General features: G+C 45.6%; 1 protein-coding gene across 3 annotated transcripts in view; it reads left to right on the forward strand.

The window, feature by feature from the left end:
* The window catches only part of DIP2B (disco interacting protein 2 homolog B), a 596277-nt gene that overhangs the window by 353028 nt on the left and 220865 nt on the right, over positions 1-22384 (forward strand). For all 3 annotated transcript variants that reach the window (XM_030198260.1, XM_030198261.1, XM_030198262.1), the window contains one exon: positions 14937-15060. In XM_030198260.1, coding sequence (XP_030054120.1) covers positions 14937-15060 — 124 coding nt within the window. The remainder of the gene's footprint in view (positions 1-14936; positions 15061-22384) is intronic.

Genomic DNA, 22384 nt, shown 5'->3' on the forward strand with positions numbered 1-22384 from the left:
GGCTCATAATGTTAGAGCCATGGCTGCGTCGGTAGCCCACTTGAAGTCAGCCTCCATTGAAGAAATTTGCAAAGCTGCGACGTGGTCATCTGTCCACACATTCACATCTCATTACTGCCTGCAGCAGGATACCCGACGCGACAGTCGGTTCGGGCAGTCAGGTTCTTCAGAACCTGTTTGGGCTTTAGGATCCAACTCCACCCCCCGAGGGCCCTGTTTGTTCTGTTCCAGGCTGCACTCTCAGTTAGTTGGTAAATTTTTTAGGTCAATCTCAGTTATGTCCTTGCCGTTGCGAGGTCCAATTGACCATGGTTGTTGTTTTGAGTGAGCCTGGGGGCTAGGGATACCCCATCAGTGAGAACAAGCAGCCTGCTTGTCCTCGGAGAAAGCGAATGCTACATACCTGTAGAAGGTATTCTCCGAGGACAGCAGGCTGATTGTTCTCACAAACCCGCCCGCCTCCCCTTTGGAGTTGTGTCTTCCCTTTAACTGTATTGTCTTGCTACATACTGGACTGGCCGGCTCGAGCCGGTTTCGGGCGGGAAGACGGCCGCGCATGCGCGGTGCGCGCGGGCGCGCGAGAGCTAGCAAAGGACTTTGCTAGGAAGATTCCGATTGGAGGGGCTGCCGAGGACGTCACCCATCAGTGAGAACAATCAGCCTGCTGTCCTCGGAGAATACCTTCTACAGGTATGTAGCATTCGCTTTCCCTCCAGTTCATGTGTAGGAGGTTGAGTTCATTCCCTCCAGGAGGATGTGTGTATTCCCTCCATAAATACAAAGAGGAGGACGAGTTTATTCCCTCCAGGAGGATGTGTTCATTCCCTCCTTTTGAGTTCATGCCCTTGTTATGGGGCCATCGTTCGCTGTGAGGAAGTTCATGTTATTCCCATTGTGGTTTGTTATACTGCTTTGGAAGCTTCAAATACTGAAGAGGCAGTGGAGCTAGCTGACCATGTGGCACTGTGAAATTTGGGTGCTATCTCCCCCTGCTGGTTGATGGACACAACCCATACGTAATGGCTTCATCTGCTATGACTAAAGGAAAGAAAATTACCAAGGTAAGAAACTAATTTCCCTTTGTAACCCCCCATCTCCTCCATTAAGTAGTAATTTTTCTCTGCATGGTTTATCTGTTTTGTTTTGTTGATATTTCAGAGAATCCCTGTGTACTTTGGACCAACTATTCTGTTGTGCCTGAGTTTTAGTCCTTTCTGTTAGGTTGTCTCTTCTGAACCTGTTTTCTGTTTCATTGATCCCATCAGGGCTGGCTTAACCATTGGACCAGGTGAGGCTCTGGCCCAGGGCACTGACAATTAAGGGCGCCAAAATACCCAGCCTCTGACTTCACCTGATCTACAGTTTTTAAGCCTTTTCTTCCTTCCCTTCCTCCCCCCCCCCCAAAAAGTCCAGTCTCTCCCCTTCTCTCTTCCTCCTCACCGCTGGTCTGGCACTGCTCCCTCACATCTTTCACTGCCTCGAGGTCCTGTAAAGTTTGTTGGTTGCCAGCAGCAGCATGAGAAGGCTGTCTTTGGCCAGCCCCTGGGTATTCCCTCTGCCACGTCCCACCCACATGAAACTACATCAGCGAAGGCATGAGGTGGCAGTGAGAAGACCCAAGATGTGTCCAAAGGCAGCTTATCATGCTGTTGCTGCTGCCTCCGGTGACCAACAAACAGTGCAGGGCCACTGGGGAGTGAGAGAGGTAAGGGAGCAGTGCTGGTCCTGTGGGGAGGGGGAACAGAGGATAGAGAAAGAGAGATGCTGAGTCCATGGTGTTGGGGGGGGGGGGGGGGGCTACTGGAAGAGATGTGAAGGAGGAGGCGCCATCAAATCAAGTTAGTGTAGGATGCCACTATCCCTTGAGCCGACCCTGGATCCCATTGGCATGTGCATTCTCCTGGATGTTTCTTTGTATCTCTCTGGATTAAGTTCTTGATTCAAATCTTGTTCTTCTGTATTCTTACCTTTCCAGTTTTAATAGCACTTTAAACAGTGGTCAAACAGGAACAAGATAGTGATTTTGTTCTCGGTGAATATCAAGGCACGTGGGAAGCCCCACGTGTATCAGATGTCCCTGTCTCAAGGCAGAATTATCAAATTCTTTCATCTAAATAATACATGAGGTGCTGAGTTCTGAAATAACTGTCTTGTCTGTTGTCTGAATTTCAGCATTGAAGTTCCTATATCGATTTATGTTTTGTGGTTATAGTTGTGAAAAGAATTATGGCTGCTGTGTTAGTCTCCTTGGATGGATAAATAGCAGACACATAGGCAAGCAGTAGGCAAGAACCTTTAAATATGTTTGTGACTAGTTTTTCAGAGCTGTGCTTGATTAGTTTTGTTCTTTCACTTCATGAAGGGAACATAGATCTCAGAAGCTAGCCACAACTTTAGTCCAGTCAAAAGGTTTGAGTTAAACATTTTTGACCTTCATTTCTATAGGATAGCTGTAGTAGCAGGCCACTGGTACTCTCGGTCTGTTCACATTACTCTTATTCCCACTAATGCTCTGTGATCCTTCCTTGAATTGTTTTATTTCTCTAGGTAATTTTTCCTCCAAGGACAAGTAAGATAGCATTGTCATGATGTGGGTGATGATATCCGACAGCCTTTACACTAGAGAGTTGCATGGGGACAGAAATCTTACCCATCCCCGCCCGTCCCCGCTGGAATCTTACCAGTCCCCACCCATCCCCACTGGAATCTTACCCATCCCCACCCATCCCCGCAAAAATTTAAACCATCCCAACCCGTCCCCACCCGTCCCCGCAAGAATTTAAACCATCCCCACCCATCCCCGTAAGAATTTAATAGTACATAAAAGAAAGTTCCAGTCAGCTCCCTCAGTCTCTCTCTGGATTTGAGCCACAGCACTGTAGTCAAGGAAGGAACGGAAGTTGGAACTTGGAACACTCTGGTGCGCACATGTAAGATTTGTCTCTGATTCACTGGCAGTGTGTGCTGAGAGGTCGCCACATGCACGCGCCAGTAGGTCAGGTGACATCTGATTCTCGTGCCTGTGTCAGAGCTGAGGTCTGTGCACCAGCCTGGGAGCAAAGAGGATTAATAGTAACATAGTAAGTGACAGCAAATAGACCTGAACGGTCCATCCACTCTGCCCAATAGTCACACTCATGATCAATTAATCATTAAATCAACGAGTGTGATATTATATACTTGATTATGGTCTTTCTTTCGTGTTTCTGGAACAAAGACCACAGAAGTCTATCTGGCCCCATCCTTATGTTCCAACTGCTGGAGTTGCCATCGAAGCCCACTCCAGCCTATTCATGTTCTCATTTGTGGGACACAGACCATAAAAGTCTGTCCAGCACTGTCCTCATGTTCCAGCCACTGAAGTTGCTGTCTAAGCCCTTTCCAGCCCATCCTACACCAGATTGCCATGTATGAGACACAGACCATACAAGTCTGCCAGGTATCAGCTCTAGTTCATCACAGCCAGAGTCCCCATCTAAGCGTCACTTGACACATCCACACACATGCAGCCATTTAAGGTTAGGTTTATATAACTTCCATTTTCTAATTAGAGATCCTCTGTGTTCATCCCATGCCTTTTTGAATTCCGTCATCATTTGTGACTCTACCACCTCCTTAATGGAAGACTTTCCACATTTATGCTGTTAAAGCAAAGAGGAGGAGGAGGAGGAGACAGCACTCAAAGAAATTGGTATTCGGTAGATGAGAGGCTGGTGCAGGTGGAGCTTACAATTCCATGGGAAGCCCACAGAACTGGTTCCATCCCCGCGGGAACCCCACAGGAACTGACTCCGTCCCCGCGGGAACCCCGCAGAACAGCTTCCATCCCCGCGGGAACCCCGCAGGAACTGCCTCCGTCCCTGCGGGAATCCCGCGGGTTCCGCGGGATTCCCGCGGGGACGGAAGCCGTTCAGCTCTCTACTTTACACAGGATCCACTCTCCAGTTTGTTTACACTAAACTTTCTAAAAGTGTAGCATTGCACGTGAGCACACCTTTCTTCCAGCTGCTGTCATATGGTATCTAGCCAGTCACCATTTTTCTGCAGAGCATAACTGCATTGGTAACAATATTCTGGTGCCCCCCTTTAGCTCGCCTCAAAATCGGCTTTTCAGCATTTTTTTTCTCAAATTTTCACTCATTTAGGGGAAGAGAAATGGGATTTGATATACTGCTTTTCTGTGGTTTTTGCAACTACATTCAAAGTGGTTTACATAGTACATACAGGTACTTGTACTTGGGGCAATGGAGGGTTAAGTGACTTTCCCAGAGTCACAAGGAGCTGCAGTGGGAATCAAACCCAGTTCCCCAGCATCCAAGTTCGCTGCACTAGAAAATAGGCTACTCTTCCACTTCACTTACTTTTGTAAGTCCTGCTGCTGTTGTGCAGGTTTTTGTTTTTCTGCTATTTGTAGTTGTTTTTCAGGCATTTTCACTTTTCTTTTGTTTTCCATTGGCCCTCACCTGACCTGATAGGCTAGAGCATCCGGTGGGTACTTTTCACATGAATCATTTGATTTTGCTGTAGTTTTTCTGGATATGTCCTAGAAATAATTTACCAGTGGGTTTAAAAAGTATTCCTTGTACAACAGGACCCTATCCATAATAGTTGCTCATAATTGTTGTCTGCATGGGACCTGATCAGGATCCCTCTCAGTATCTCCTGTGCTCAGATGTCAGAGAGGAATCCCCGTGGTCACAAGAAACACCACAAACAATTTTTGTCTTGATAAGTCTGGTTCGTTGGCATTGGAAGCTCGGTCTCTCTTATCAGTATCAAGACTGTCTCAATTACCCTTGACTTCAAGCGTTGATAGAGGCCATCAGTATTGGTTATGCTCTTATCCCCTCCTGAGGGAGGAGGAAACTTCCCTGGTGCAGTAAGGTCCTCTGCGCCCTCAGCCCAGGCCTGACTGAGAGAATCATTTCGTGCAGACAGAGACTCAATGTTGCCAACAGAATACTTAGTCTGCATCAGATCTCTCTCTGCCATCTGAGAAAGAACCACCAAAGATCTCTTGGAGGAGGATACCAGTCTTCACATCAGATTCCTCCCTACCACATGAGAAACTATAAATTTCCTCTAGAAGAGCTTTCATTCACTGAGCTTATCAGGGAGATGGCAAAGGCTGTCTCATTTCCATTAGAAACAAAGGAGGGAGAGTCACGTGACGCGATGCACACGAGCAGCTGCTGAACGAGCTGCTCCGTGCTTCTTCCACATTTTCTGCTGATAAACCTCTCAAGCTAAAGATAAAGCTTCGATCTGGTTAATAAACTTGACTAGATTCAAATTCAAACGGAGCTGGGAGCTTAGGAGCGTAGATGGCGACCAAACACTGCGTAGAGACAAGGAGAAGAGCAAGGCAGGAGACGACAAGATGGCGGCACCGGCGAGCCCGCCGGGAACATCGGTTAGCTCAGCGGTGGGCTGCCGAAAATTGTTGGCGAAGTGACTACTGCCCTAGAAGCAATATTGGACAAAAATTGCAGGGCCTGGATGTAAAGCTGGAAGGGCTTAAAAAGATATGTCGCAAATAAGCCAGGACATGATATTGTTTCAACAGCGTACAGGAGCCCTGGAAGATCAGGTATCTAACATGGAACAACAGTACTCTAAGCTAATAAAATGGTGGAGACACAGGCAGAAAAGATTGAAGACCTTGAAAATCGGTCACGACGCAATAATCTGCGCTTTGTTGGTCTCCCGGAGGAACTAGGAGACAAAGAACTTCGTTCGTTTTTGGAATCCTGGCTGGTAAAGGAACTCAAATTAACAACAGAGATGGGGCCATTAATAATTGAGAGGGCACACCGTGTGGGACCGCTGCGACACAAATTCTAATAGGCCCGGGTCGTCATTTTCCGAATACTTAATTTTGTGCAGAAAACTGCAATAATGCAAGCCATACGAGGAGGAATGGGGTTAGTTAAACTACATAATCACAAATCCTATGTTTCCAGGATTACTCTATGGCGGTAGCGGCACAGAGAAAGAACTTTGCCCCGGTGTGCTCCCAGCTCATACAGCGCAAATCAAATTTGCTTTGTTATATCCTGCACGGCTAAAGATTTTCACAATCTAATATAGAAACAAGGAGGCAGAAGCATTGGAAATCCTCCTTAACCCCCCCTCCCCCCCCCCCCCAAAAAAAAATAATAACCCTGGAAGCAGTGATAGTGCCCATTCACACAATCCTGAAGGATATATACAGATGAGAATGTGTGAGCCCCCCTCCCCCATACCTTTTGTTAATAGAAAGTTGATTCTATGTATAGAGTTGAAAAGGCTTAGGGATTCAAAAAGCTTCAACTGCCTCACCATTCTATGATGATTAATGATTAAATTCACTCTCAAAAAGGCCAAGAGTATAAAAATTCAGTTCTCCCAGGAAGGGAAGTGTTGACCTTGAAATCTTTTGGGAAGAAATTGTTCAGAATGCTATGTTTATGTTGCACATTACATCCTACCAATTCTTCATGGGTATGCACTTGAAGAACATAGCACGCAGTGTAGCTAAGTTTGCCAACATTCTCCCCCAAGAGAAGGCCAATGAACTCCACAATCTAGTAGTACAGTCTTTTCCCTTGGCTACTAGCTTCTGGATTTTTTAAAACCATTTACTCACAGCAAGCACTTGTGCAGGAAACTTATCTATGCAAAGCAACCAAGCTTGTTTTTCAGTAGGATTTATATGTGCTGCAAGAGAGGTCAGAGGTTACAAAAAAAAAAAAAAATCATAAAAACTACCTTGAATTACTCTGAGTCCAATAAAACATCTCTGAAAACTTTTAAAAAGAAGTTCAATATTGGAGTCTAAAAATTATTTCTGTGCCAGAAAAGTCCCAATTTTACTTAAAACTCCCATTTCCAAAAATTACTCAAAAATCGACAAACAAGGTATTATTTGATAAATCTTGCCCACCTAGAATCACTTTAAAAATAAAAAAAATTAAAAAGCTAAAAAGGTCATACATTCCAGCAGCCATTTTATGCATTTCATTGACATTTAAGTACATAAGTAATGCCATACTGGGAAAAGACCAAGGGTCCATCGAGCCCAGCATCCTGTCCACGACAGCGGCCAATCCAGGCCAAGGGCACCTGGCAAGCTTCCCAAACGTACAAACATTCTATACATGTTATTCCTGGAATTGTGGATTTTTCCCAAGTCCATTTAGTAGCGGTTTATGGACTTGTCCTTTAGGAAACCGTCCAACCCCTTTTAAAACTCTGCTAAGCTAACCGCCTTCACCACTTTCGCCGGCAACGAATTCCAGAGTTTAATTACACGTTGGATGAAGAAATATTTTCTCCGATTTGTTTTAAATTTACTACACTGTAGTTTCATCGCATGCCCCCTAGTCCTAGTATTTTTGGAAAGCTTGAATAGACGCTTCACATCCACCTGTTCCACTCCACTCATTTTATATACCTCTATCATGTCTCCCCTCAGCCATCTCTTCTCCAAGCTGAATAACCCTAGCCTCCTTAATCTTTCTTCATAGGGAAGTCGTCCCATCCCCGCTATCATTTTAGTCGCCCTTCTCTGCACCTTTTCCAATTCTACTATATCTTTCTTGAGATGCGGCGACCAGAATTGAACACAATACTCAAGGTGCGGTCGCACCATGGAGCGATACAACGGCATTATAACATCTTCACACCTGTTTTCCATACCTTTCCTAATAATACCCAACATTCTATTTGCTTTCCTAGCCGCAGCAGCACATTGAGCAGAAGGTTTCAGTGTATTATCGACGACGACACCCAGATCCCTTTCTTGGTCCGTAACTCCTAACGTGGAACCTTGCATGACGTAGCTATAATTCGGGTTCTTTTTTCCCCACATGCATCACCTTGCACTTGCTCACATTAAACGTCATCTACCATTTAGCCGCCCAGTCTCATAAGGTCCTCTTGTAATTTTTCACAATCCTGTCGTGATTTAACAACTTTGAATAACTTGGTGTCATCAGCAAATTTAATTACCTCGCTAGTTACTCCCATCTCTAAATCATTTATAAATTAAAAAGCAGCGGTCCTAGCACAGACCCCTGAGGAACCCCACTAACTACCCTTCTCCATTGTGAATACTGCCCATTTAACCCCACTCTCTGTTTCCTATCCTTCAACCAGTTTTTAATCCACAATAGGACATTTTCTCCTATCCCATGACCCTCCAACTTCCTCTGTAGCCTTTCATGAGGTACCTTGTCAAACGCCTTTTGGAAATCCAGATACACAATATCAACCGGTTCCCCTTTGTCCACATGTTTGCTTACTCCTTCAAAGAATTGAAGGAAATTGGTCAGGCAAGATTTCCCCACACAAAAGCCGTGCTGACTCGGTCTCAGTAATCCATGTCCTCGGATGTGCTCTGTAATTTTGTTTTTAATAATAGCCTCTACCATTTTCCTCGGCACTGACGTCAGACTCACCGGTCTATAATTTCCCGGATCTCCCCTGGAGCCTTTTTTAAAAATCGGTGTTACATTGGCCACCCTCCAATCTTCCGGTACCACGCTCGATTTTAAGGATAAGTTGCATATCACTAGCAGTAGCTCCGCAAGCTCATTTTTCAGTTCTATCAGTACTCTAGGATGAATACCATCCGGTTCAGGAGATTTGCGACTCTTCAGTTTGCTGAACTGCCCCATTACGTCCTCCAGGTTTACCGTGAAGTCAGTAAGTTTCTCTGACTCGTCCGCTTGAAATACCATTTCCGACACCGGTATTCACCGGTATTCCACCCAAATCTTCCTCGGTGAAGACCGAAGCAAAGAATTCATTCAGTCTCTCCGCTATGTCTTTGTCTTCCTTGATCGCCCATTTTACCCCTCGGTCATCCAGCGGCCCAACCGATTCTTTTGCCGGCTTCCTGCTTTTAATATACCGAAAAAAATTTTTACTATGTTTTTTTTGCCTCTTATGCTATCATTTTTTCGTAATCCCTCTTGGCCTTCTTTATCTGCGCCTTGCATTTGCATTGACACTCCTTATGCTGCTTCTTGTTATTTTCAGACGGTTCCTTCTTCCATTTTCTGAAGGCGGTTTTTTTAGCCCTAATAGCTTCCTTCACCTCACTTTTCAACCAGGCCGGCTGTCTTTTGGACTTCCGTCTTTCTTTTCTAATTCGCGGAATATGTATGGCCTGGGCCTCCAGGATGGTATTTTTGAACAGCGTCCACGCCTGTTGTATAGTTTTTACTCTCTCAGTTGCCCCCCTAAGTTTTTTTTTTTTTACCGTTCTTCTCATTTTATCATAGTCTCCTTTTTTTAAAGTTAAACGCTAACGTATTTGACTTTGTGTACAGTTACTTCAAGGTCGATATCAAAACTGATCATATGATGATCACTGTTATCAAGCGGCCCCAGTACCATAACATCCCTCACCAGATCATGCGCTCCACTATGGACCAAGTCTAGAATTTTTCCTTCTCTCGTCGGCTCCTGCACCAGCTGCTCCATAAAGCTGTCCTTGATTTCATCAAGGAATTGTACCTCTGTAGCGTGTCCCGATGTTACATTTACCAAGTCTATATTTGGATAATTGAAGTCACCCATTAGTATCACATTGCCCATTTTGTTCGCGTCTCTGATTGCTTTTATCATTTCTGCGTCTACCTGCGCGTCCTGGCGAGGCGGACGGTAGTACACTCCTATCACCATTGTTTTCCCTTTTATACATGGAATTTCAACCCACAATGATTCAAAGGTGTTGTCACGTCTGTGGCCGTGACCACACTCAACCTTACCTTCTTTCTGGGGGTCAGCAGCTCTGCTGGCTTCTGTCTGTCTTAGTGTTAGTCTTGTCTCTGTCCGGGTGTGCTGGTTGCTTCACTAGACCTCACCTGTGTGTGCTATGCCTCTCTGGGGAGCCAGCATCTAAGATGGCTGCCACCAGCTCTTTGCCAGCTTCCAAGATGGCTCCTGCTTGTCTTTCCTGTGGGCTCTCTTCCTATGTGTGTCAAGCCTCTCTTTGGGGTTAGTGTACTTCCTGCTTCTGTCCTGCTGCTGGTGACCCATCAGTGAGAGCCTTCATAAGGAAGTGCTGTGCTTGCAGTCAGGGCCTTTGCATGGTGTCATGCCTAAAAGACAGCAGGTTAGTGAGAGTTCTGTTGCGCTGCTACTAAGCCTGTCTCTGGGTTCCTACCCATTTGCTTTCTGTACCTGTGGACTGCAAGTCCTTCCCGGTGGGCTCTGCCCCTCTGTTTGTGTGTCTGGGGACTCCTAGTCTTTCTGGTGCTTTCCCCAGTGTTTGTAGCCTCAGTCTATGTTTGTTCTCAGCCTGGGTTCGGAGCTACTCAGCTACAGCCGGGGTTTATTTCTCTGGCTGTGTGTGGAGCTGCTGTAGCTTCAGCCCAAGACCCTTGGCCTGTTATTCCGGGTTTTCTCTCTTAACCCTGAGCCCTGCTTTGCCCAGCTTTAGTGCCTACCCTTAAACCTGTTTCTTGCTTAGCTAGTGTTACCCTGTTCCCCGCTCTGCCTAGCTACGTATATCCTGTGTGTATATCCTGAACCCTACTTGTATATCCTGAGTGTATATCCTGAACCTTGCTTGTACATCCTATGTGTTTATCCTGAACCCTGAGTGTATATCCTGAATCCCGTCTCTGTCTAGCTAGTGTGTATTTCCAGGGTGTTGATCCTGTATCGTGCCGCTACCTAGCTAGTGGGGTTACCCGGTGGGTATTCCCTGATTCCCCTTCTGCCTAGCTTGCACGTTGCCCTAGTTCTTGCTCCTGCTAAGCTCTTGCCTGTCTTGTCTTCATAGTCTGTCTTGTGTTCTGGCTTAGCGGCTACGTGCAGCTCTCAGTCCTAGTCTAGTTCCGTGCCCTGTCTCCCTCGTGTATCCCAGACCCAGGGTGGGTCCTCTGGATCTTCAGTTCCTGCCTTATCCTGCAAGTCCTGCCGGCCACCTGCACTTCGGAGCTCAACTCCGGAGGAACGGTGGCTAAGTGCAGGTGAAGCTCTTCCTGTTTCGTCTGTTCTAGTTGCCGGCCTTGTACTACTCCAGTCCAGAGTTCCAGTACTGCTCTTCTGTGTATCCAGTTCCAAGGTGGTCTTGCCTGCCGCTGCCGCTCCTCGGCAGTGGCCCAAGGGCTCACGAACTCCAGTCCTGCCTCGAGGACCTGACAGTATGCCGAGGCCCTCGAGAACGCGACAGGTGTGACTTGTGTCCTGCTGAATTTGTAATCTATCTGAGTCAAGGCTCTCGTTAATATACAATGCTACCCCTCCACCAGTCCGGTCCACCCTATCACTACGATATACTTTGTACCCCGGTATGACAGTATCCCACTGGTTATCCTCCTTCCACCAGGTCTCAGTAATGCCTATTCTATCCAATTTTTCATTTAGTGCAATATATTCCAACTCTCCCATCTTATTTCTTAGACTCCTAGCATTTGCATATAGACATTTCAGAGTATGTTTGTTGTTCCTATTTGCATGATGCTTAGTACCTGACACTATTGATTTGCCATCTTTTGTCTGATCTTTAGTTGTATTTAAGGGCACCTGGCCTACCACGGTCTGTTGTGCAACTTCACTATCCAGAAACCCTATCTTCCCTATTTGTGAGGTATCTTTGCAAGATACCTTTTCCCGAACCATGCGCTTTTGAGCGACTGTCGGCCTTCCCCCCATTTCTAGTTTAAAAGCTGCTCTATCTCCTTTTTAAATGCCGACGCCAGCAGCCTGGTCCCACCCTGGTTAAGGTGGAGCCCATCCTTTCGGAATAGGCTCCCCCTTCCCCAGAATGTTGCCCAGTTCCTAACAAATCTAAAGCCTCCTCCCTGCACCATCGTCTCATCCACGCATTGAGACTCCGGAGCTCTGCCTGTCTCTTGGGCCCTGCGCGTGGAACAGGTAGCATTTCAGAAAATGCTACCCTAGAGGATCTGGATTTGAGCTTTCTACCTAAGAGCCTAAATTTGGCTTCCAGAACCTCTCTCCCACATTTTCCTATGTCATTGGTACCCACATGTACCAAGACAGCGGACTCCTCCCCAGCACTATCTAGAATCCTATCTAGGTGACGTGTGAGGTCCGCCACCTTTGCACCAGGCAGGCACCAGGCGATCCTCATGTCCACCAGCCACCCAGCTATCTATATGCCTAATGATCGAATCACCAACTACAACAGCTGTCCTAACCTTTCCCTCCCGGGCAGCACTTGGAGACATATCCTCGGTGTGAGAGGATAGTACATCCCCTGGTGGGCAGGTCCTGGCTAGAGGAATACTTCCTACTTCACCAGGGTGATGCTCTCCTTCTAGGAGACCTCCCTCCTCCAAGGTAGCACAAGGGCTACTAGACTGGAGGTGGGACTTCTCTACAACATCCCTGTAGGTCTCCTCTATGTACCTCTCTGTCTCCCTCAGCTCCACCAAGTCTGCTACTCTAGCCTCAAGAGAACGGACACGTTCTCTAAGAGCTAGGAGCTCTTTGCATCGGGCGCAAACATATGGCATCTCACCAACTGGGAGATAATCATACATGTGACACTCAATGCAAAAGACTGGATAGCACCCCTCTCGCTGCTGGACTGCTGACTCCATCTTAGTGTTTTTTGAGTTTTTCAATAACTTAAAACTTGCTACAGTATTAAGGATATTAGCCTAATATAAAAGTGTCTTTTACTTTATATAGTATATTGTATGATTTATTTAGTATTCCCTTCTTAGATGGTAATGAAATGTATTTAAAACTTTGTAAGAGCGCTCCTTGCTTATTACCCTAATTACAATAACACTATAAATGAGGCGTTGTCCTAGGGGTGGGGGGGAATACTAAATTAGATCCTGCAGTGGCTGTTAGATTCTATCTGTTAATGCTGTTGTCCAAAGCTTTTAAAACTTAAGTGGAAAAGTGCTTTTTAATTTTGCCTAACACTAACCTACAATTCCTCCTTTAAACCCCAATCTTTAAGTTCCCAAAGCACAAAGCAAAGTAGTGTTCACTTACCAGAGAAATGTCCTCTTCTCTCAGAACTTCTCAGAACGAAAGTTCAGTGGGACCTTTCCTCTTTATATACTTTTGAATCTAAGGGGCCTCTTTTGAACAGGCTCTTTTAGCTGATTCAGCAACCTATGCAAGTATTCTACTTCCCCCACACCTTAATTATCACTTAATTGAGGTCACTGGATGAGCTAACTCTCCAGCAGCCAAGGAAGAGAAAATAACTGCCGTTTAGAACAAAGGAGTTCTTGGCTGTTTAGTTCCTACCTCTAGAAAAAGTTTCAGTTTAAAACTATGGGGAAAATGCCTATTTCTAGAGAAAAAGTTTCAGTTTAAAACTATGGGGAAAATGCCTATTTCTAGAGAAAAATTCAGTTTAAAACTATGGGGAAAATGCCTATTTCTAGAGAAAAATTCAGTTTAAAACTATGGGGAAAATGCCTATTTCTAGAGAAAAATTCAGTTTAAAACTATGGGGAAAATGCCTATTTCTAGAGAAAAATTCAGTTTAAACTATGGGGAAAATGCCTATTTCTAGAGAAAAATTCAGTTAAAACTATGGGAAAATGCCTATTTCTAGAGAAAAATTCAGTTTAAAACTATGGGGAAAATGCCTATTTCTAGAGAAAAATTCGGTTTAAAACTATGGGGAAAATGCCTATTTCTAGAGAAAAATTCGGTTTAAAACTATGGGGAAAATGCCTATTTCTAGAGAAAAATTCGGTTTAAAACTATGGGGAAAATGCCTATTTCTAGAGAAAAATTCAGTTTAAAACTATGGGGAAAATGCCTATTTCTAGAGAAAAATTCGGTTTAAAACTATGGGGAAAGGGTTTATACACTATGGCAACTAGTTAATGATGCTTGCTTTTCTCTCTCTCTTTTTTTTGCCCCCTTAATACTAAACTAGGTCCTGCTTGCTTTTCCCTCTCTCTCTCTCTCTCTCTCTCTCTCTTTTTATTCGCCCCTAATACTAAATTAGATCCTGAAGTGGCTGTTAGATTCTGTCTGTTAATGCTATGGTCCAAAGCTTTTAAAACTAAGTGGAAAAGACTATGGAGATTGGCAAAATTAAAAAGCAAATTTTAACAGCTAAACACTAACCTACAATTCCTTCTTTAAACCCCAATCTTTAAGTTCCCAAAGCACAAAGCAAAGTAGTGTTCACTTACCAGAGAAATGTCCTCTCAGAACTTAATTACCTATTAAACAATGTGGGAAGTTAGAAACAATCATGATGTGCTATGGAAATGACAAGGTTTTTATTCCCCTTTTATTGTTGAAGGCAGTCTGTATAGAGGGAGTCTGACATATGAGACTATCCTGCTTGTACTTGGAGAAAACGAAATTACTTATTGGAGATGTTCTCTGAGAGCAACAGAATACATAGTCTCGAAATACCCTCCCTTCTCCCCTTTGGAGTTGTACTGTTAAGCTAGGGACTTGACTGGTCAGGTACCATGTGACAGCGAAAGGTAGGAAAATGTAGTGCGCTCAAAGTTTGGTGTAAACAAGATGGAGACTGATTCCCACACAAGGGCTCCATTGGATGACATCACCCCCATGTCACAGACTATGTATTCTTGGAGAACGAGTAACTTTATTGCTCATAAAAAGTAAGGCACAGAGTTTACCTCAATCTCCACCGCTTTGCTCTCTTCCTTAGCCTTTTTTGGTCTGGATAATCTGAGCAATTTCATTTCTTCTATGATCTCTGGTAAGCCAGATTTTATTACAGGGTCCTGCTGTTCCCACTTCTCTCTTAGCAGCTATCAGCATGCTGTTCTTTGCATGAGCTCATCTTCCTTTCTCTCCATTTGTTTTGATTAGCATTCACCTTAAGTTGATACAATTATCTCAAATTTTTTTATGGCTTTTTGGACATTATTTAGCAGTGCAGGTGAGAGGACATTTTCTGGGGCTATTGGTTCTCTAATATTCCAACAAATTATTTATTTCTTTTGGATCAGGATGCTGGAGGCCAGCAGATTGGTTTCTTGCTGGGAAGCTGTGGCATAAGTCTAGCCCTCACCAGTGAAGTGTGTCTGAAGGGACTACCAAAAACTCAGAATGGGGAAATTGTGCAGTTTAAAGGTTAGTGGTCTGACTCTTTCTTTACCTTACTCTGTAGCCGATGCACAAAGCTTACTGTTCTAGGAATGTCTGATTTTGACTGGTTCTATCCAGTTTAGCGAGCATGTTATTTAGCGAGTAATGCTCAAAGGGGTTCTGCATCCATCTTACTGACTGCTGTAGCAAGCAACAATAATCCTATGCAAATGTATTACAGTGAGCTGATTTAGTATTAAAACGAACATTCCAGTGATGCACAAAAAGGAGCGCCTACCTTTAACATGCAAAATTTTTCATGAGGTCTGGAGCTGCTGTTGTGTGAGGGCGACTTCTGGGAGAAGCATCTGCTTGCTTAGGAATCTCCTCCTTCCTGAAAGCCTCTCCAGCTGACATCAATGGGTGCTGAGGGGGTAGAGAAACAAGCACAGAGCCAGTCGGCTGGGGAAAGACCCTGTGATGTCAGCTGGGTGGGGTGAGGAGAAACAAGCAGACAGCCAATCAACTGAGGGAAAGCCCCAGGAGGACATTTCAGGCAGCCTGAGAGAAGACAAGTAAAGTGCAGGAGGAAGGTAGAGCCAGAATCAGAGAACTGCAGAAGAATGGAGACCTGTGGAGCCAAAAGGTTTTGGATAACTTCCTAAAAGAAAAGCCCATAAGCCATTATTAATATGGCTTTGTGGAAAATCTACTGCTTATTTGTAGGATAAGCACCATAAAATGTATTCTACAGTTTTGGGATCTTGCCAGGTATTTGTGACCTGGGTTGGCCACTGTTGGAAATAGGATTCTGGGCTTGATGGACCTTTGGTCTGTCCCAGTGCGGCAAACGCTTATGTTCTTAAGTACTGCAGGGGAAAGAGTACAGCAGTGGGATTCCTGGGCATGTACTGAACATGGACACCTACTTAGAGACTGTTTTGCGCATGTGCTAGGTACTTTCCCTGCCGAGCTGCTTGCTAAATTTACGTGAATTTAATTTGCATGTGATTTCTTTTGAGCATCGCTTGCTATTTCAAAATCAGTAACTTCTACCGTGGATCTAAACGGACAAAGTTTTTTACTGGATTTTTTGAGCATTGGCTCCTCTGTTAATTTCTTTGTAGAATTCTTTCATTTATTGATTGTTTGGGCTCAATGAAGCAGTGAAATCAGTTTTAAATCACGCTTGCATACACCCCGTCCCCCTCGAATATGTGCGTGTTTGTGCATTTTTTAAAATTAAAATTTATTAAATTTTAACAAGTATCAACTATATATATGTGGTACAAGTTATTTCTTCATGCACACACCCCAATTACATTGAAGTGTGTGTTCATTTTTTTTTTTTTTTTTTTTTTTAGAAGTCTTTATTGAACTTATTTTGATACACAACAAGGTATAAACATCGTGAAACACATCTAGATTAAAACAGAAGTCTTAGTACATAAATGAGCAATGACCATAATTCGTATCAAATCTAACTTAGATCCCCAGATAACTTCAACTTTTTCAAGTTTATACAGAAACTACCCCCACCCGACCTAACCCCCCCTCGACACCTCCCTCCCCCCTTACCGTGCTGTAATACTCCTTCCTGTGGTTCAGTCCAGTGACACTCTCCCCTACCCAGCATTCAAGAATGGCAACCATATTCTCTCCCACCTAGGCAAGATCTTAGAGTTAACTGCTGTCAGTCTCTCCATCTCACACATATATTGTAGCTTAGTAAGCCAGCGTACCAGTGATGGCACTAAGGGCGACTTCCAACTCTGAGCCAGATTTACTCTTGCTGCCTGTAGGGCCGCCCTTGTCAGAAACCATTCATGTTCTTTAAGGCCTTCTGGTCGCTGTCCCAATATGAATACTAGTGGATGCCACTGTACAGGTCTACCAACCCATCTTTGAAGACGCGCCTGCACCGCCTTCCAATACGCTTTAGCCTTTGGACATGTCCACCATATGTGTCTCATTGTACCCACAGCACCACATTTCCTCCAACAACTGTCAGGAACCTGCACAAACATATGGTGCAAACGCGCCGGAGTGAGGTATCATCGGAAAAACACTTTAATTGCATTCTCTTTCACAGACACCGACCTCGCGGAATGCATAGTCCCCTTTTCCAGCTGTAGCCATTTTTCATCCGTTAAAGTGAAATCTAATTCCTGTTCCCACCTTCTCCTATGCAACAATGAAGGCTTTTGGTGTGCTACCAAGGCCGTATATAAAAAAGTGATCATACCCCTTGTACTATGATGCTGCACACACACCTCTTCCATTGGTTGGGTGTGTTTCCCTCTTAAGACAAGCTACATACTCAGGCCCTTTCAAGAAATGTCTCAGTTGCAAATAAACATAATAATCACTTTGCCGCAGCCGGAAATCCTCCCTCAAGGCGTCAAAGGAAACCAAATCTTCTCCTACGTGCAACTGACCCATCATATCCAATCCGGACTCCGCCCAGCGCTCAAGGACAGGGTTCCCAACGCTCGGTCCAAACAAAGGGTTGTCGGCTATGGGTGCCAAACCAGAAACAGGGGTTGACGTTCAGCAAACATGCGATCCCAATAGTAAAAGGTGGCTTGTACAGTCGGAGGAAACCGGTCAACCCGCCCTCTATATTTGTTGGGTAACCACATTAAATTACCCAGCTTGCGGGACCCCACCATAGCTTGCTCAAGATGTACCCAGAGCTTGTGGTCTTCCCCCCTAAACCACTCTACCGCCGACCTAGCCTGAGCAGCCCAATAGTACCAGCACAAATTCGGCACTGACAGACTGCCAAGGTGCTTACTCCTATACAAAATAGCCCGTGCCAAACGGGGTCTCTTCTGGTTCCATATAAAGCGTAACAGGCGATCCTGCAAACTAGACAAGAAAGACCGAGGCAACCTCAAGGGAAGGACCTGAAAGAAGTACAATAGCCGAGGTAAAATATTCATTTTAATCGCCGTTATCCGGCCTAGCCAAGACAGTCCCATATGAGACCATCTATCCAAATCACTGTAAATCGCCTTCTGAAGTACCGGGTAGTTGACAGAAAACAATTCCGACTGTACCGCAGGAATCTGTACCCCTAGATATTGTATAGATCTAGTTGACCACTTAAAGACATATGACGCTTGCAACGCTTCGTACACTCTCAACGGCACCCCCACCACCATGCCCTCCGATTTATTAGCATTAAGCTTATAGCCTGAGACTCGCGAGTAACCCTCTATTTCCTGTAATAGGTTAGGCAATGAGATTAATGGGTTAGTTAGTGACAATAGCACGTCATCCGCAAATAGCGCGATTTTATGTTCTTGCCCCCTCACCTCAGCCCCGGAAATGTTCACGTTCTCTCGAATGGCTGCCGCCAGTGGCTCCATCGCCAGGGCAAACAGCAATAGAGACAACGGACAGCCCTGTCGGGTGCCCCTCCACAACAAAAACGCACCCGAATTCCCACCGTTAACCCTAACACATGCCTGTGGTTGAGTGTAAAGCGATTGGATCCAAGATCTAAATAAGGGCCCAATTCCAAATCTATGCAGCACCCTATCCAAGAACCCCCAATGGACTCGGTCGAAGGCCTTCTCCGCGTCCAAACCCAGCAACACCAACGGACAGGCCCGCGACCGAGCCCAGTGTATCAAGTCCAGGGTTCGGCGCACATTGTCCATGGCCTGCCTCGTCGGCACGAATCCCACCTGGTCTGGGTGGATCAAGGTAGGCAACAACTCACCCAAACGATTAGCAAGCACCTTAGCCAGGATTTTTACATCCGTGTTCAAAATTGATATGGGGCGATAGGAAGCACATTCCGTGCTGTCCTTTTGAGGCTTAGGTATTACCGCCACCCAGGCTTCCAACATAGTTCTAGGAAGTGTCTGCCCATCTCTAACCGAATTGATAACCAATGTCAAGCACGGCGCCAGTTCTCGAGCAAACGTCTTGAAAAACTCATTAGTAAAGCCGTCCAAACCTGGCGCCTTGCCTGTCGGCAAGGCCTTAATAACCTGCAACACCTCTTTTAATTGCACCGGGTCGTCCAATTCTCTTCTTTGCTTTTCGGATAGTACAGCCAATCCTCTATCAGCTAAGTATTGGTCTATCCCCCCAACCTGTACGGCAGCATCCTCCCTGTATAGAGACTCATAGAATTGGGCAAAGCGCTCCCTGATCTGGGCAGATTTATGTAACATGGCCCCATTCACATCTTTCAAACGCACAATGTGTCTATCAGCTCTCAGCTTTCTTAATTTCCTAGCCAGCAACCTCCCAGGCTTATTGGAACCTTCATAATAAATCTGTTTTAATCGTGCATGGACAAACTTCAAGCTCTCCTCATGTAACCCAGTCAGCTCCAATCTCACATCTTGCAGTTTACGATAGTCAGTTACCCGACCTGATGCCCTGTATCTTGTTTCTAAATCTCCAATTTGCGCCATACATTTCAGCAAGCGCTCTTTATGGGCCCTATTTCTTTGACTGGCACACTTAATAAAATGTCCTCACGCTACCGCTTTAAAAGCATCCCATACAGTGCTCAAAGCTGGTCCCGAGTCCATATTGATCTCAAAGTACTCCTTCAGGACCGGGAGGAAATCCGCTACAATCTGAGGGTCCTGTAACAAGCAGTTGTTAAATGACCACCTTCGGTCCCTTCGCTCCCCCTCAAAAGAAGGAACGGCAACCCAGGCCGGAGCGTGGTCTGAGATTCTAATATGGCCAATGGCGGATTCCCCTCCTCCGTCCAAAAGGGTCTTGTCAAGAAACACATAGTCTAATCTAGAGTAAGAAAGGTGTGCTTGAGAATAAAAGGTATAGTCCCGCCCTCTCGGGTGACACAGTCGCCACCAGTCACACAGACCCATATCCTCTACTAAGTTCCGTAAAGCCCGTGAGATATTATAATCCGCTTTAGCAGGAGGAGTAGACCTGTCAAGTCCAGGCTGCATGGTTGCATTGAAATCTCCAGCCATGAACACCCTCCCACGAGAAAAACGCTGCATTTCCCTGTGAAGGTACTTAAAAAAAACCTCTCCTGGTGTTCATTGGGGGCGTAAACATTAGCCAGAGTAAACTCCTCCCGCTCAAGATGCACATGCATAAGAAGAAAACGCCCCCCAGTGTGTCTCCTCATGTGGAGAACCTGTATATGGACATCTCTATGAAACAGGATAGCAACTCCTCTTTTTTTCCCCCCTTTGACATCAGAAGCACAGTATACTCCCGGATATAGTTTGGAAGCCAGTAGTCCCTCATGTTTTGGTAACAAATGCGTTTCTTGTAAAAACACCACCTTCGGGCACATTAAGCGCAATTCACGCTGAAGGGCATGACGCTTGTATGGAGAGTTAAGCCCTTTTACATTATAGGTGAGCACTTTAAAATCAGACATTAAGCTTATTCAGTATATCACTCATGTAAAACAAAGAAGGAGTAACACTCAGACCCACATTGACCCAGAACCCCTCCCCTCCCCCACCAAACCCTCCACAGTTACTACAACCCCTCTTCCCCCCATCTATACCCCGTGACACATACATACCCTGAAAAAAGACCCCCCCATCCCCCCCACTACTCCCTCCCACCCTTCCCCCCTTAGTTCCACTAGCGAAGGTCATAACCCCCCGTCTAGGAGTATAAGAGGAAGAACCCACTCCCCCGCTCAGCTACCCGACCCCCTCCCTCCGCCCCCCCTAAATCCTTACCCCTGCTTATCAAACTATAATCTCCCCCCTGCAACACAGAAACCAATGTTAAACTAAGCCCCCCTTTCCCAATGCTCCTTTCATACATTTCAATTTCTCCATCCCCTTAACCCTTAACTTTGTAATTATAAAAAGCATTGACAGGCTAACATGGCACTCCACTATAGACCAACATACAAGATCATGCTGTCCAGTCAGGTGCCTGTCCAGGTCTTTTTCACCTTGCCCTGGACTTGTTGCCACTTCTGGAGCTTAGCTCGCGTAGTCGGGTCCAGTTCCGCTGGCGGGCCGTCTGTGGTCACCAATCCCTCGGAGCGTAAGATCTTCCAGACTTCCTCAAGGGACCGGGTTCGATGCAAATGCCCTCCTGTCATGAAGCAAAGGGCAAAGGGAAATGTCCATCTGTAGGGAATTTTTTGCTTCATTAGGACTTCTAAAGCTGGCTTCATCCCTCTCCGCAGAGACAAAGTGTGCGCCGACAGGTCCTGGAAAACCTTGACTTGTGCGTCGTTGTAATCAATGTGTTGTACCTGGCGTGCCTTCTGCAGCACCTGCTCCTTTATGGTGAAAGTGGAAAAACAGACCACTATATCTCGTGGTCTATTATCTGACCGTCTTCCTAACGCTCTGTGTGCACGTTCAAAAGAAATGTCCAGAGAGTCTACCAGCTTGCCACAAAGCAACTTCACAATGGCGCTGACGTCTTCTTGGTCCCCCACCTCTGGGACGCCGCGAAACCGCAAATTGTTGCGGCGCCCTCGATTTTCCAGGTCGTCCAATTTAAGTTGCAATTCGGCGTGTGAGGCAATTACTTTAGAAAGACGCGTCTCTGTCTCGATCAGTTTTTCAGCGTTCTCGTCCACTCGCACCTCCAGATCTTCCACGCGGCCTCCCATCTCCCGGAGGCCCACGCTCAGCACATCCATCTTTTCCAGGATCTCCTCCTTTGAAGCTTTGATCTCGTTGCGGATCTCTGAAAAAAGTCTCGCTAGGTCTTTGGGCAGACTCTGCTTAGAGGAGGATTTGCCCGAATCACGCAGGGACGGAGCAGAATCGGAGTCAGAATGAGATGCGGGTGCGGACGAGAGCACATGGCGCTGCGTGGTCCGGGGCGCTGGCTTCTCTGAGGGACGATCGCTCTCCTTCCGAGCCGTCGCCATCTGCTTCGAAGAAACCTCCCGCAGCAAGATCCACACACCGCAAGTATCGTTGTAATACAAAATTAAGTCCACTTAACAAGCAGAGGAGCGCTATTATAGCTAAATTGAAGAGGGTTGCGTCGGAGCTAGACACCTAGGCAGCCATTCAGGTTCGTGACGTCACTTCCCGTATGTGTTCATTTTTTTAAATGGCTTTAAGACATATACAGCATGCCAGAATTTATATTTATTCTTCCTATATAAAGATAGCACTAGGATAATTTAGAGTACGAAGTGCTGTGTAGTATGTCACCTGGTAATAAGGTGTAGGTAGGATGATGAGATGTTTGTTAAAGTGTGAAGAGCGGATATAGGATTTTGATCCCTTGTCTCCTTTTTCATAGCTCTGTGCCATTACACTGCTTGCTTTGTCTGTGAGCACCAAGCAATAAGGAGATATTGTTTTACCTGATAATTTTCTTTCCTTTAGTCCTACCAAGCCAGCAGCTCAACTGATTGTGAGGTGAG

Source organism: Microcaecilia unicolor, chromosome 3 (genome assembly GCF_901765095.1).
Source record: "Microcaecilia unicolor chromosome 3, aMicUni1.1, whole genome shotgun sequence".
Classification (NCBI taxonomy): Eukaryota; Metazoa; Chordata; class Amphibia; order Gymnophiona; family Siphonopidae; genus Microcaecilia; species Microcaecilia unicolor.